General features: G+C 33.7%; 1 protein-coding gene and 1 long non-coding RNA gene across 3 annotated transcripts in view; one reads left to right on the top strand and one right to left on the bottom strand.

Annotated features, from left to right (window-relative positions):
• Window positions 1–427: 427 nt before the first annotated feature.
• The window catches only part of LOC128678888 (uncharacterized), a 240,575-nt gene continuing 225,422 nt past the window's right edge, over window positions 428–15,580 (bottom strand). Inside the window, exons 1-4 of one of the 2 annotated variants that reach the window (XM_053760780.2) lie at window positions 6,025–6,166; window positions 3,044–3,167; window positions 2,111–2,215; window positions 428–706 (exon numbers count right to left, since the gene is read on the bottom strand). In XM_053760780.2, the coding sequence (XP_053616755.1) occupies window positions 532–706; window positions 2,111–2,215; window positions 3,044–3,167; window positions 6,025–6,031 (411 nt within the window). In that variant the 5' untranslated portion in view covers window positions 6,032–6,166 and the 3' untranslated portion in view covers window positions 428–531. Of the gene's footprint in view, window positions 707–2,110; window positions 2,216–3,043; window positions 3,168–6,024; window positions 6,167–15,580 lie in introns of those variants that run through there. The other variant, XM_053760781.2, reaches the window with a different exon arrangement.
• On the top strand, window positions 6,783–15,580 carry LOC128678894 (uncharacterized). Its single transcript, XR_008405700.1, has 4 exons — window positions 6,783–6,948; window positions 9,122–9,370; window positions 9,528–9,676; window positions 15,398–15,580. It is a non-coding gene; the product is annotated as an uncharacterized LOC128678894 (long non-coding RNA).

Here is a 15,580-nt window from a genome sequence, read left to right on the forward strand (position 1 = left end):
TATAGACAATTACGCAGGGATCAGTAAGTAATTGCCAATGATCCCTTTGTGCCGTCCTTGGGGTTGAATTGGAAGCATCCCACTTAAAAGAACCTTTCAATCCAATATAGGTCATTGTTTCATCAGACATTGTTTTGTCAGAATTGAAACAATAGAACTTGTCTTTTTGCTTTCGTTCATAAAATACAGGTTGCGCAAATATAATTAATCTAAGATATATTTTTATGTTATATGTATAGATATTAATTTATATACTAACATTTGCGGTTATTTTATCAGACCTGTGCTCAGGCAGCGGGCGACCCTCAACGGCTGAGGAAGGAACCTGTTAAATGCTCAGAAGAGAGAGGTTCAATTCAAGAACTGGGCCCTCAGGCCACTGCATATCCACCCTGCAGTTTAATAGAGAAAGCATTATAGACCGATAGACTTTTCCATACTTTTAGTATATAATATACAAATCATTAATATTAGTATCGTTATAATCCAGTAATCATTTAACAGCGTTATATAAATCATAGAAAAATTCGTTTATTTGGCCAACAAGATCCTGTAGAGGTGCGTGCAGTCGTTGAAGACCTTGGCTTTCTTGCAGACGTCCGTCTTGTGGGACGTGGCTTCAGCCGTCTCCATGCAAGAGTTTCCGGAGTCCACCACTATGTGAGAGTTCCTCTGGTCTAGCTGGTGGACAATTTGAACCCTTTTCCTGTAAAACATTATTACTTGTTTATATATTTGTATGGACACCAACCCAACATACCTTCTTATTTAAGAGCTGTGCTCTCGGCATAAAGGTTTGAATATGAATATTAAGCATACTTTCGCCTTTATAATGTTAGTGGGATTTGGTTTCATATATAAAGGTCAATTAATGTTCCATAGATATTAGAGTATACCTTATTTATAACATTGCTGCCACTGCCCCTATGAACTTAGATAATATTATATAATGGTTGCGACACAACCCATATCACAGGGCTTTTAAGTTGAAAAAAATTGAAATTAATTGAAGAGAAATTCGATTAAACGAACCATACAACCAGCAAAATTGCATTGCAGAAAACACTTTCATTGCAGTAATTGATTTTCAACTGAAAGGAATTCTTTGGTATTCAGAACAGCTGTTAAGATGCAAAAGTAATTGGATCTGGCACTCCGTCACTGTAACTTGTTTTAGCGGAAATAACTCTTGCAAATTTTAAGTTAATGCTTTCAGAAATTGTAGAATATTTCTGTTAAACCAATTACTAAAGTAAACGAAAATTTGGTGCACTCGAGAATGTTTATTTGACTGTTACAAACGTAATGGATGTAATCTCTATATAATTCATTGTGTCATTATAATGTGAATGACTCTATAGTGATTATATGATTGTGACTTTTTATTTATTATCATTTCTTTTAAATCCTAAGTTTAATTTAATTCCGACGCCAATCAAGGCATCAGGATATGTATGCGCACAATGAAATTAGAATTAGTACCATATTCAAGGAATTAATGATTCTGATTCTGATGCCGGCATATTAGGAAAAATAATCTTGAGGAAAATAAGACAGTGTTGCAATCACGTTGCAATGAAGCAATGAAACATGGAAAAAGGGAATTACTGAAATGTTAGCGTGCCAGAGGGCAGCACTATCTTTTGCTATTTTGAACATGACAAAGTTTTGACTTGACGAGTGGCCAAGAATTTTATATATCTTTACGATCCGTAAAAATATGTAAGGTTCTGTGTGGGTGAGCTGTGCACAATGGCAATGTCAGAATAATATTTCTAGGAGACTTTTTGCCTTTTATTTTTTCTTACTATTGTGCAGGGATAGCACATTATAATAATATCATTCATTTCGCTTGCCATTTTATTCTATACTCCTATACCTCGTGCTGTCGCACATTTTTGACAGAGTCCATCCATTTTTTGGCGAACAAATAATTATTTATTCGCCTTTCATTTGAATATAATGAAAACCATCAGCCACTTTTGTAACAAAATTTATTCAAGTTACAAATCGAAAAAAAAAATCGACTGTTTTGAAACGGTGCTTGTGAGGAAAGAATTTATTATGCTACTTTCGTATATCAAAAGTATAATAATAATTTTGTTATTACCTGTATGCTTCCAAGTTGATGAGTCCGTTGGCGCTCATGATGCCGAATTTCCTCAGCACACAGAAGATGAGGCACGGCTCATCTGACTCCTGGATCTCCACGTGTCTGAAATATAACTATATTTAAAAAAAAAACTCCAATAACTTGTATAGCCCGGTTGATGCACTAATCCGTGCCTGTCCAGGTTTTGTACTTAAATACTGCCACTTAAAATGAAAAATACTCGCACTTAAAACGAATCAACATGTTAACCGGGCATATACCACGATAACACTAACTAGAGAGTAATGTGAGAGAGCTCAGGACTTCGTCTTAAGCGGCACGCGTTAAGGGCTAAAATATATATAAACGCTCTTCCGTATATTTCTAGTAGTTATCTTCTTGTGTATTTCTAGTACATGATGCAGTTATATGAGCGAAATGGAAGATATATCGATGTATCTATAGTTATCTGTATCTGCGTGAGTTTGAAAGACGTTTGATCACAAGTGAAAATTCCTAGTCTCTGTCTAATCACACGGTAAGGGCTTAGTGTGGGTTCTTTATTCACATTTCACTATCGTAAACTGTTTGCGGTGAACAGTTGACCAATCACATTTTTCTGTGAATAATGTAGTTGTCGCCTGGCACATAGCCGCAGTGCAATGACCAAGAAAACTATGTACATGAGTTTAATCCATTGGTTTACCAACTAGTGTGGCAGATTAGGTCGGGCAAATGTTGAGGAACAAAATACATCAGACCTCCTTTCTTCTCATGTATCTAATATACACATGTCTGTCTTGTATGGGCGAAATAGAACATATGTCGGGGTCTATACCTTTCTCTGTCTACATCGCAATGTGATTGGTTGACAACGTCTCACTGCGAGCGCTCTCCATAGTAAAATGTGAATAGCAAACCCCACTAAGCGCTCTGTAAATATGTATGTACTTAGCATTGGAGAACATTTCCTTGTAACACTGCTCGGCGATGACGTCACTGACGCGGTCGTGGGCGTACATTACAGAGATCCGAGCATTGGCAGCAGTCGCCAGCGCCAGTAGGATGAGAACTTCTGGAATTACAACGAGTCTCCTTACCCGATGTTCTTGGTAACCGATAAATGGGACAGCATAGTGCGGTGCTTATTGTAAGGATGTTTGGTACATCGTAACAGTAAATAATGATTATGTGGTGGTATTTTCCGATTACTGGTGATATTTGTTGATGTATACTGTGGTTTTTGGCTTGACGCCGCCGTCTCAACCAGCGTTTTAGTTCTATTGCTAGAACTTGATATTTGATAAGATTTTGAGGGATTATTGATTAAATAAAAAAAAACAGCGCGGCTGTCGGCAACCCTACATACTAAATACCATGCTATAATTACCAGTGGCGAAGCCTCCTTAGAACACGCTTCCTACCGGCTTCCCTTGGCAGACTTAATATATATGTATTTATGATTAACAATAATAGCTTAACCCCGCGACCTAACCTTTTACAAAAACCTATACCCATTATGGGTGTAGATAATCCTATTGCATACAATTATGTATGTAGTTACTACTTACATAAATGTATGCAATGGGATAGGGACTTCCAATAGTGTTATATAGTTAAAAACTGAGAGCCCCAACCCTTATCGCGGTCTCGGCAGGATTTGGGATATCCCCATTTCGTTATAGACATTCGAGTGGATCAACGGATGAATACGGCCAGTAGTTTGTAGCTTGTGAGAAATAACTATAAATATAAAGATTGACGAGAAAAAGTGCCTGTGAAGGTCTAATTTCTGAATAAATGATTTGAATTTTGAATTTGAATTTGAATGATTTATTTTTAAAAGTGAAACAGTACTATTGATACAATGACTTTGCGTTATTTTTAATTTTCTGTGACGTACAGAAGAAAACGACTCATTCTATCACATTCCCGGAGCTCAGGGCAAGATCTAGTACAGAATAGATAAAAATGAATAGTTAAAAAAAGATGGTTTTGGATAGCAAACATTCAATAATAAGTCTACCTTTCTAATTATTTTTTTTATCTTGGAACTTAAAATTATTTTCCAAGATATGATAATTTTAGTTACAAAATTAAAACTATGTTGTATTATGAGTTTCATTTACGAACATTGTGTATCTATATTTAACGTTTAATTAAAAATAACAATAAAACGAAGCGTTCATTTATTTATGAAAATAAAAACATAATTTAAATATTATAAAAATGGCGGCGCGGCAACGCTGATAAATATTTATTTAATGTTCTAATCACCACTCCGGCTCTCTGAACGATATCGCGTACAATTGCGTACAGTCATTGAAAATCTTAGCCTTTTTGCATACATCGTGATCCAAATTCATAGCGTTGATATTCTGGGCACAGGTCTCGCCTACATCCGATATTAGAATCCTCGGATCATATCTATGTATAGCCTGGACTCTTCTGTAGTAATTCCTTATATTAATATACCCATCATTGGTCATGATTCCGAACTTTTTCAACACGCAATGTATGATACAGGGTATATCATTTCTATCTATGTTTAGAGGGTATTTATATAAAGTCCTCGGGTACATTTCTGTGAGGCATTCGTTGGTAATTTGATCACTCCGTCGGTCTCGCGCGTAGAGGATGGATATTGTTGGCTCAGAGTCCAGGTTCGGTGACAAAAATCTACTTTTGAAGCCATTAGCGTTGGATATAAGTAGAACGGTAATGATCGCGAGAAATTCTGAAAGGTTTCCACACACATTATTTACATAAAGAAAGTATATGTTTTCACACGATTATTGGAGTACCTATTCATTCAAATCACTGGAAATTATGACTTAATTTAAATACTATAAAAATAAAGTTATTCGATGAAGTATCTATCCTGAGTATTCTAAATGGAGACTCCGAAGAAATAGCTACCAGCGATAAGGCCACCTTTTGCGCACATAATTTTAGTTACATTTATAAAAGTCTCTCATTTATCTTACATTCGAAATCAACAATATTAGTAACCTTACCTTTTGACAAAATATTGTGTTACATACAATATAATTTATAAATATGCATGATTGAAAATGTAGAAAGAAAAAAAAAAACTGGCGAGAACAAACAAACCAACACGTTTCAAATTGTTTTTAAATATAGAACTTATCTGTTTATGTATTTAATATTAAAAGTAACAGAAAATACCTTTATATTTATATTTTGTTATTATCGCACTTTATAATATTGGACTTAGACAGAGACAAAACATACTTCAGACTAAAGTATGTCTTAACTTTTTTATGAATAACAAGGTAGGACTATAGCTAGCTAGCAAAGGAGACCCATTCTTGAAATCTAAAGAATTCCAGCAAAGATAAACATAAAAAATATCTAAAATGTTAATTTTAGCTGACATTCTTTGGATTTTAAGAATGGATTTTATGAATTACCCATGTTGTTTTATTATGTCGTCATTATTGGTCGACGTTTTATTTAAATTAACAAAACATACCTATGTTTAAATAGTTTTACAGATCGTCCAACATTCAATTTTCCGTGTTGCATAGCGAAAAAATGTTTCAAAGGGCGAGCAACAAAACGAATGTTCGGCATCTGATTGCAATTTAAACACCTTGCATACCGATCATTTCAAAGCGAAACTCGCTATTGGAAAATGTAAGAGAAATTCTACAAGTAATAAGGTATTTTTTAATTTAAACTATTCACTCATTTGTGTTAGGTTCTCGATCGCGAAAAAGAATGTTCATTAATTTTATATTACAAATAATGGAGTTGGTTCTCTAGACTACAGAATTTTATATTGTTTTTATGATTTAAAGAAGCTACATGAAACGAAAATCAAGACATTGTTATGGAACCTGAAAACATGTACTAAAATTACTATCCAAAAAACAGGTTTCCATAAAAAATCCGGGGATTCCACTTACTTTCCATTTCTCTAATTGGTTATTATATAATTACACACAAAATATCGGCACATTACACAGTTACAAGAAAAACTGGCCAGTATATTGTGTTTTCCTTCCTGCTGAAAAAAACTATTGTTTGGTGATTTGGTTAGAAATGTTTTATATACTGTTCGGTTTTTGGGAAACAATCGGCCATTGTTCCGTATGGAACTCTGATAAGATTGAAACCTGCCCCCGCGGCGAAGCGGACTGTTAAAAAACTAGCCATTATAAAAAAAAACAATGTTCAATAAAAGAATAAAAAATGTCAGCATTTTAAAAACATAATATGCATTTTTTTTACATATATCTTGGATTGAGTGCTTTATGTCTGTGGCAGTGATGCATTTTTAATTTTTTTTATTTAACTACAAACAAATAAAAATACATATTTTATTTCATAGAGTTCAAGGTTAAATTGTAAATATGTTATAAATATAATCGTGTTATAATATTTTTCGACATTAATAGCTAGATGATGCTCTCGGTTCCATCCTATCACTTTAATCCAATGCTCTGTTTTGACGTGAAAGAAGGACGAACATTTATAATATTAATATAGATTTCCAGATTCAAAGTTTAAAAATTTCTAACATCCAGTAGGTACATGCAGGTCGGTTGAAATTTCAAAGAGAGTTAAATTCCACTCTTGAGTCGAGAAAATGATAGTCAAGGGAATGCCAAAGCTATTCATAAATAACGCTACGCTATTTTTCAGGGGATAAATGGTCTTTACATGCCGTCAAGCGGCCGTGCTCAGAGAACTTTTCTGTACTAAAAGGGAAACCAAATTATCCTAAAAATAAGTTTGAAGCGTGCAGGTATCTTTATTTGATGAGGTTAAACCCACTTTACTAAAGGGATATGTCTCTGTACGGATACCAATTTGCGTTTTTCGACCAGGTGTGTGATCCGGAGAAAAATCGAGAATTGCTTTTTTCACGTAACATTGGGTTTTCATTTTATTTTGCGAATTGAAATATTCCTTTTTCTATATCATGTAATTATCAACTGGTATCAGGCCTGGTGTATGTCCAGCAGTAGACATCTTTTATCTGAAAGGATAATGAAGAATATGATACCAGTGTTAAAAGAAAGAATAACGCAAGTACCATGACAGGCTATAAAGCTAACGAATAGCTTAGTACAAGCTAATAAAACACGATCTAAAATAATATGTTAAAAACATTATAGCGAGATTAAAAAATCTGGACTCGAGTGAGATTTGAACCCACGCTGTGCTCTTTTCATATCATTACTATTTTGTTAAAAAGTATGTGCGAAACGAAGCCATTTAATATTATGTCAAAAACAAACATTGAATTGCGTTATGCGACGTGGAAACTAAAATTCAATTCCGTGCATACCAATGTAAATTCAGATTCCTTTTTGACATGTATTTGTATGGAAATAACAAAGGATTCAATTACTGAACTTTGCGTTCGTTTCGGATCGCTGCGGTTTGCATATTTCATTTGAAACATCAGAGTTACAAATTCCTATTTAAATGACACGTGTATGGAAAATTATTTGTTAAATCTAATCGAAAACCATATCATATAACACCTCATCTTAAGCATATTTTATGAATGCATGTGTGTGTATTTAGGTCTTTATGACAATATGACAATTCCTCTTTATTGTTTGACGAATTGCCATGACGCGGTGCTCGAGCTTGATCGATATGTTTTTTTAATTTGTGTTTCGGGAAAAAACATTTAATCATGATATATTATTTTGATTTTGGTGTCAGCCAAAATACCTTATAATTTTTTTATACTAACTGCAACGAAATGTTAATTATAAAAATAAGGAATTTCAAGTGATAATAAATTTTAATCTGTTGTAAAGTTTGACCTAGTCTTTTATAGTGCCAACAGCATACTAAAAATCATTAATATCGATTACTATTTAGGGGTAGAAAAACGTTTTCTTTTTATGTATGGGCGAGTGGCCGGTGGAACAAAAGCATCAGCTTTTGTTCAAATGCACCGTGGGAGTTACAAAACGCGCGTCGACCAAATGCGCGTCCTACGCAGACTTCTTTATTGAAAAGGTCGCGAACCTGTAATGACTCTGTAAATTGATGTTTGAAACAGATAAATGATATTTTACATAATTACTCTGTAAATTGATGTTTGAAACAGATAAATGATATTTTACATATTTTACATACCTTTACGATTTTTTATCAATCAATTAATTTGGTTGTCATAGTGACAGATACCAAGGTTGCATACTAAGAGTGGCATTTTCACAAAAGGTGAAGACGAAGACGTATAAACATGTTTAAATAAATAATATTACTTTAGCGCATTCAATACAAAATAAGTTTTGTACCAAAATATTTTTTATATTTATATTTTTATATTACACAAGTTTTCGTTGTCGTTAGGGATATCTTTATTATTAAAATAAAATAACTTGGCATGTCAGTACTTTCTTTCACAAGTTTTCTCTTTTTTTTACATGATGCGTACACGATATGGGAAAAAGACACAGTATGTGGACGTTAGTAACATGCTACATGTGTCTGAACTCAATGGACCTTTTACACTAATACATTACAGAAAATTATTTGAGGTTGAGTACGTGTTTGTATGTTTCGTGGTGGGACTTTTTGTTCAATTTAATGCATGTACTCGTTGTGTGATGGGAGCCGATCCTGGGTGCATCATCAGGTCTTGCTTAGTATATTATTATACTAAGCAAGGCCTGATGATGATGCTGATGCAGATAATCGACTTAGTTTCAGTTTTCATCACGAAGCAATAATGCTTCGTGATGAAAACTGAAACTAAGTTAGTAACGTTTTCGAATATCTCAACCTAATCAAACTTGCAAAATTGGATTACAGACAAACACGACAGGTGAAAGCATAATAGCATGTGCTGTTCAGTCATAGATATACTTTATCTGACAGATATATAATATGTTAATTTACTCGTGCAAGTACCGCATATATAACTAGCTTTTATCACCTAGACAATATATAGACACCTTAAAAAATAATTGCAGTCGTAACTTACCGCTAGGATAAATTTATTTACAAACAAGTAAATAAACTCTTCGGCAGTAATGATATTAGCTAAGATCCACTAGCCAGGGCAAGAAGAAGCGATGTAAAAATCTTTCCTGCAACGTTAAACAGGTTTCAGTAAACCAATGTTCACAAACAAACAAATTATATTTTGTAACAAAGTTCGTTTAAATTAATTGAATCTTCGGACTTGAAGCAAACAATGTAATAAATTGAGAGCAGCGAACCTTAGGTATACCTACTTATGAAGTGACCTTTTCGAGTCGATGTGGATAAACTAAAAATGTATGTATCCAATATATTTTATTTCATTCGTTTTCTTGTTATTTTTTTTCAAAGATGATTCAATCTTTGTCAGTTAAAATTATATTCTTTTCTGTTATCCTTGATAATCTAGGCTTGCGAAAATATTATTTTGTTACAAGTTGATTTATTTTTCCAGTGAAATTAAAATTAGATCCTGAAGCATGTATTGGTGGCTGTTGTGTGTTTTCGAGAAAATGATTTGATGACATATTCCAATATGATATGATCAAAAAGTCTGATAGTCAAATGCGCTTTATAAGTAGATGGCGCTAGTGTGCATAAAACGTAAGTATTTTTTTTAAAATAATTACTCCAAAGGCCAGGTTTTTCTTAAAAGATAAACTAAAGAGTCCATTATTATACAATGAATCTTCTTTTATGTAAGGAGCTTATACCAATTCAACTTCGTTGTGGACTAAATCTTGTTTATGTCTCCTTCATACCATTATTTTACGTTAAGTTAGGACGAATGACTACATTAAGCGTTATAATATTTCAAGTTTCATTTAGGCTACAATAAATGGAAAGGAAATTGAATTAATTTTCGAATACCACGGAATTTGTGATACAAATACATACAGTAAGTATAACGGTGATTGAGTAGAAAGAGCTACAGATTTTATATAAGTAATTGCCCACGGCTCCGCCCGCGTTCATTTGCCAGTAAATGATACCCCACAAAAACTTCTTGAATGAAAAATTTTAGTCATGCTTTATCTACTCAACAAAGGTTCAACATAATTCGACTGAGGGAGGAATAGCAGCACTAGTAATAGTAACTACCGATTAGGAAACTTAGCAGACAGAGCTTAAAATAAATAGTGGTCTTATCGGTGGAATGAAAGAAGATTTTATTATCGCCAGGCGATGACAGGTTAGACTATCGCCTATAGAAATAATCAGTTTATACCCTCTCCTTTAACGAAATTTTCCTTTTTTTATATTTTTCTTTTCTCCCACACCAGTATAAAATTTATTGTAAAAATAGAAGAGGAAAAGAAAAATAGAATAACATTCGGCCATATGTAATCGTATACACCCACAGAAATGTGCTAAACTTTTATGGCTACTTGCAATTCGAACGTTAAATCACTTTTATTGTTATTCGTGCGGTGCTTTAACTTTATCTTAATTTTATTGTATGAATTGTGATGTTTTGCTAGTTTACTTGTAATACTACTCGTAAACTGCTGTCGCTGGAGAGATGACATATTGTTTGGGTTACGGGGAAGCGATAGTTGAGATTGAGACTGGCACAGAACGGTGTAAACTTTCGCCTAAAAAGGGAGGCATATTAGCAGCAGTGGATTGATGTAGGCTGAAAACAATGAATAATGAATGATAAATAAATAAATATGGATGGACAAATGACACACATTGAGTTGGCCCCAAAGTATGTTCGAGGTTTGTGTTATGGGATACTAACTCAACGATACTATATTTTATACGTATACATACATATATATTGTTGTCTTGTGTATCTACTGTATGTATGTATGTAATCTACTGTATGAATGATTTTCATAAAATTTGGTGCATGGGTAGAGGAAAACCACCACCTTTTAAATAGTGTATTAATGTTCTTTGGTTTTTGATATCATATAAATTATTACATAAGTATATTTCATTTTTTTTTGTCATACATACCAGTAATTCAGTAAACATATAACTTATATGTTATTAGAAAGAAATTCACCCACCGATAAACAAATAGAAACGTGTCCAAACCATGAGATAATTCACAGAAATAACCTAATTTCGAAGATAAATCTCTGGGATTAACTTCTTTACCCAAAGTTTGCTATCCGCCCATGCGTGAGCTTTTGTGCGATTGCATCTGTTTCGTAGAGGGTTCTTAATACCCCTGGAGTTAGGAAACCACAAAAGGTTAAGAACACATATGATATCTTTTTGTCTCATCTTTACTTTTAGGGCTGTGGCTTCGAGAAGCCCGAGTTCTAAAAAATATATTTTTTAGATTAAGCTGTGATTTTACAAACCCCGCCTGCCGTTTTGTTGCTTATCGGCCGTCAAGGTTATGTGTCCCATTATCGCCTCGTACGGCATCTCCACTGGAGGACATGAAGTGGTTTTATTCCAGGACGGATCCAAAATGATTTGTCTAATTATATTCTGTTAAAATTTTTCATACTTTAGCTCGATATAATATATTATCATCAAAGATATTTTTGTAAAATAATTATTTCGACAGAGTTCATCCCGACCGAAGGAGATATGGCAAATCAAACAGTGCATATTCATTCATCTTCTTTACCTGTAATTTCCCCCGAGAGCCGCACAGCCAAAATAGGCGAATATGCTTCTCTTAAAATATGAGCTTAACTTTCTGTTGCTTATGTGAACGTAAATGATAGACGAGTATACTCAATACAGGGCAGGGTTAACCCTTTGCAGGTTATAATCATTCGTATACTTCTTCTGTGTCTCGTTTAGTCTCCATGAAACTGCATATTTTTTGCAGTACATGAAATACAACTACCAAATACAGTGAAATGAGAACATTATTTTGATTTTACATATAAAATCTGTTCAGCTGATCAGCCAATTTGTATAGGAAGACTTCTTTGACATTTTCTAAAGATGAATTTTTTGTCATTTTCTGACATAGATTTCTGTAGGAACCAACTCAGTAGTTTCATTGTCCAAAACTGTTAATAAAATTTGACACTGCGATAGCTTGAAAATTTCCTTACATTTCGTTTGTAGTAAAATTACGGGGGTGACATAGTCACTGCGTGAAAAACTCCTTTACGTAAATAAAGCAAAAAAAAAAAATTGCGAATCATGAACTGCGTAATAAACACTCATAATTACAATTAACTATTATTCTCATTACCACTGACAAAATTCGGGATGTTTTCCGTACAGTAACACTGGTATATTTAAATCCATCAAATAATTTTAATCAAACCCCAGACAGCACTTACTTTAATGAAAATATTCATCCGTCATAAATCAGAGAGATAACACAATTCATTTTCATTGTGAACACTAAATTGCTTCTATTTAGATTATTTTAACTAATTTAAATTATTTACGGAAAATCGAAAGTTTAGACTCAAGGTTTGTCAATGGTATATATTGATGGGAGCATATTAAGTGTAAGGCGAATAAACAAAGTCTGCAATACAGAGCTACGTTCCAAGATTGGAATTGTCGATGTAGGTGTCACGACTGCGAATCTCAAATGGAGCTGGGCTGGACACGTGTGTAGAATGTAGCTGGATAGATGGACAAAGGTAGCAAAGTTGTGGAAACCAGAGCGTCGGCGGCGGAGAGGCAGACCGAGAATGAGGTGGCACGACGACAGCGCTTCTTGCCAGAATGGCGGGAAACAGCACCACATTGAATCGAGAGCTGTGGAAGCAGAAAGAGAAAGGGGAGGCCTTTGCCCAGCTATATGACTCTCAATAGCCTTATAAAAAGATATCAATTTATTGGATACTTGTAGCGGCCTCTGCTAGCAGCGACACTTAAAATGTTGCTTTCAATTGACAAAAACCTCACTGAGTTTTCTTCTCAATGCAATAAAAAATTGTTCCATATCGTTTTAAATAAAAGTTATTTTTAACATCGCTTTTATAATAATTATCTGAAAAGTAAATACGTACTTGGTGATGTTATATCTTTGGGACAGTCTGTAAAATGTTTATTGAGTTTGCTTCCGTCGACATTTCAATTTCCGACCGAGTCGGCAACTCGAAAGCAGACTTCAACTAGTTTTATTGCTGCAAATAAAGTAAAAAAACACAGGTATTACTACAGGTAAATGTAGAAAAGATTGACGTAATCGTGCTTATATCAAAAACAATTAGAACTTGACTGAGTATAAAATAAAATGAATAGTTATTAAAATACAACAATTAAATGTTACTTTAATTAATCAATTTATTAATTAAGATATTTACTATTTTTATCGGTCTCGTATAGTATATTAGAAATGTATTTTGGTTCCAAAATCAGAGACATCATTAAATCACTGCCCTACAAGCTGCATATAAAATGTTGTTTTTGACATTAGAAAAAGGTATCTAATAATCGAAAGTCAATTCTTGCAGCGTGCATTCCCACGGAGAGTTGACGTCAGAAACTTTGTCGGTACAGCCGTGTCTTTATTTTTAAAGATTTATTATTTAAGCGAACCCCGGACTTCTATCCATGTTTAATCCTGTAAACTTATTGAACATGTAAAGATTAAAATAAATATTGTTAAAAAGATCTGCAAAGTTTAAAAGCCATGTTTACGATTTCGTTAAATGTTCCTTGTTCCTAGCTAACTTCCTTGAAATAACCTTATTTATTAAGCATTCTAATCATGAAATGAATGAATCACCTATTGATGTTCAATCTATACAAAACGTTATTATCTATCGCTTCTATAGCCTAGTTTAGATATAAATTGGATTTTTGCACAGCGCTGTATTTCTTATCTTCACAGAGCGCTTGCTATTACTTATTTATGTAGAACGATAAATTGGCTGAACAGAAGACAATATTTTCTTTTTGTTCCTAGTTTCTCTCTCTCTTTTAGCTATGCCATAGTGCTACGACACCTCAGAGGGCGAGATTTGATTAGAAAAATAAAATTTTAAATATTGAAGCTAAGTAGTTTGTAGCTTTTTGAGAAAATACTACATAATTGAAAATGTTACGTGAAAAAGTGCCTGTGAAGATTTCATTTTGAATAAATGAAATTTAACTTAGACTTTGAAAATTCAGCTGTTGTTTTACTGACGTCAATTCTCTTTAGCTGATGCCTTTCATCTGTCAAGGTTGCTCATGGCGTGGAAGTAAATATACCAGCTACAATATCATCAAGTTGTCATTTAGAGAATAATGAGCGTTTCCGACATGAACCGAAGATAAATAGCGTAGTTCAGCAAAACAATTAAAAACTTGTTTAATTTTGTTAATTACTTTTGTGTCCGTCGCAGTTTTCCATATAAATTAGGGTGATAGTATAGCTTTCTCGAGTTTCAGTAGACCAGCCTTTGAAAGAGACGGAAGAAAACGGAGGAATTTGATTACGATTAGTAAAATTAGAATTTATTTATTTACAAGGTGTTGGTATTAAACTCTTTTGCCCTGGTAAGGTGTGCAAATATTATAATATCAAATAAACTATGACATTTTGACAAGTTTATTTGTAAGACAAATTAAAAAAACCCCTACTTTCAGTATCTTGAACGGCTGAACAGACTTTCATGAAACATGGCTAAAAAAACTCGGGATAAAAGTATTTATGACACAAAAAAAAAACTAAATGAAAATCGGTTCATCCGTTTGGGAGTTACGTTGCCACAGACAGATACACAGACGTCTGTCTGTGTATCTGTCTGTGGCGTATACCATTAAATGTGGTGTATACCATTAAATTTATAACGCCCCACTTTTTGCTTAGGGGTTAAAAAATAATGACAAACTAATATTAAATAACTTATAGTCAAACATAGACAAAAAAATTAAATAGTCTTATCTAGCTACTAAAGCTTATTGCCAGAGCCGAGCTACTTCAACGGCTTGATTATTATTGCTTGTGCCTTGAAAGTAGTTTTATTTTGAAAATATCTGTGAGACATTAGGTATTATATCCTATATACTCGTATATAAATGAGAGTTTTCATATTGTTAATGTAGGTGTGGCAGGCAACTCATGTTAAAACAAAATTTAAAAATGGCAAGGATATCAACAAAAATTAAGTAATATTTCCATTTAGAAATATAATTTTCTTGACAAAATTAGTCAGCAGCGACTCCATCATCGGATCACAGATCTTTGCCAATGTTACGTATGACATTGCGCGCTCTATGCTAGTGTTACATGTACTCTGATGTGTCAGGACTTAGAATTATTGCTGTTAGCCGTCGTGAATGAGTAACGAAGGTATATTTAAAACTACCCACGCTACAAAATTGTAATAAAAATTTAAGCTAAGTCACTGTGTATGAATTTGATTTATTGGCATGACTCATTTTTTTCTACAGAGCATGAGGCATGTAAAGACGTGAAAAATAAGCAGAAAGCCTTGGTGAAGATTTACTGTTGGATCGTCAGCTTTCACATGTCCGTAATGCGATATCATCTTACGAAGCTAGGACCAATTTGCAGCGTGCATTCGTGGACAAAGGACTTTGTCGTCGTCTGGGTTTGCTAAGTGTGTTAAGTGA

This window comes from Plodia interpunctella, chromosome 20 (assembly GCF_027563975.2).
Source record: "Plodia interpunctella isolate USDA-ARS_2022_Savannah chromosome 20, ilPloInte3.2, whole genome shotgun sequence".
Lineage (NCBI taxonomy): Eukaryota > Metazoa > Arthropoda > Insecta > Lepidoptera > Pyralidae > Plodia > Plodia interpunctella.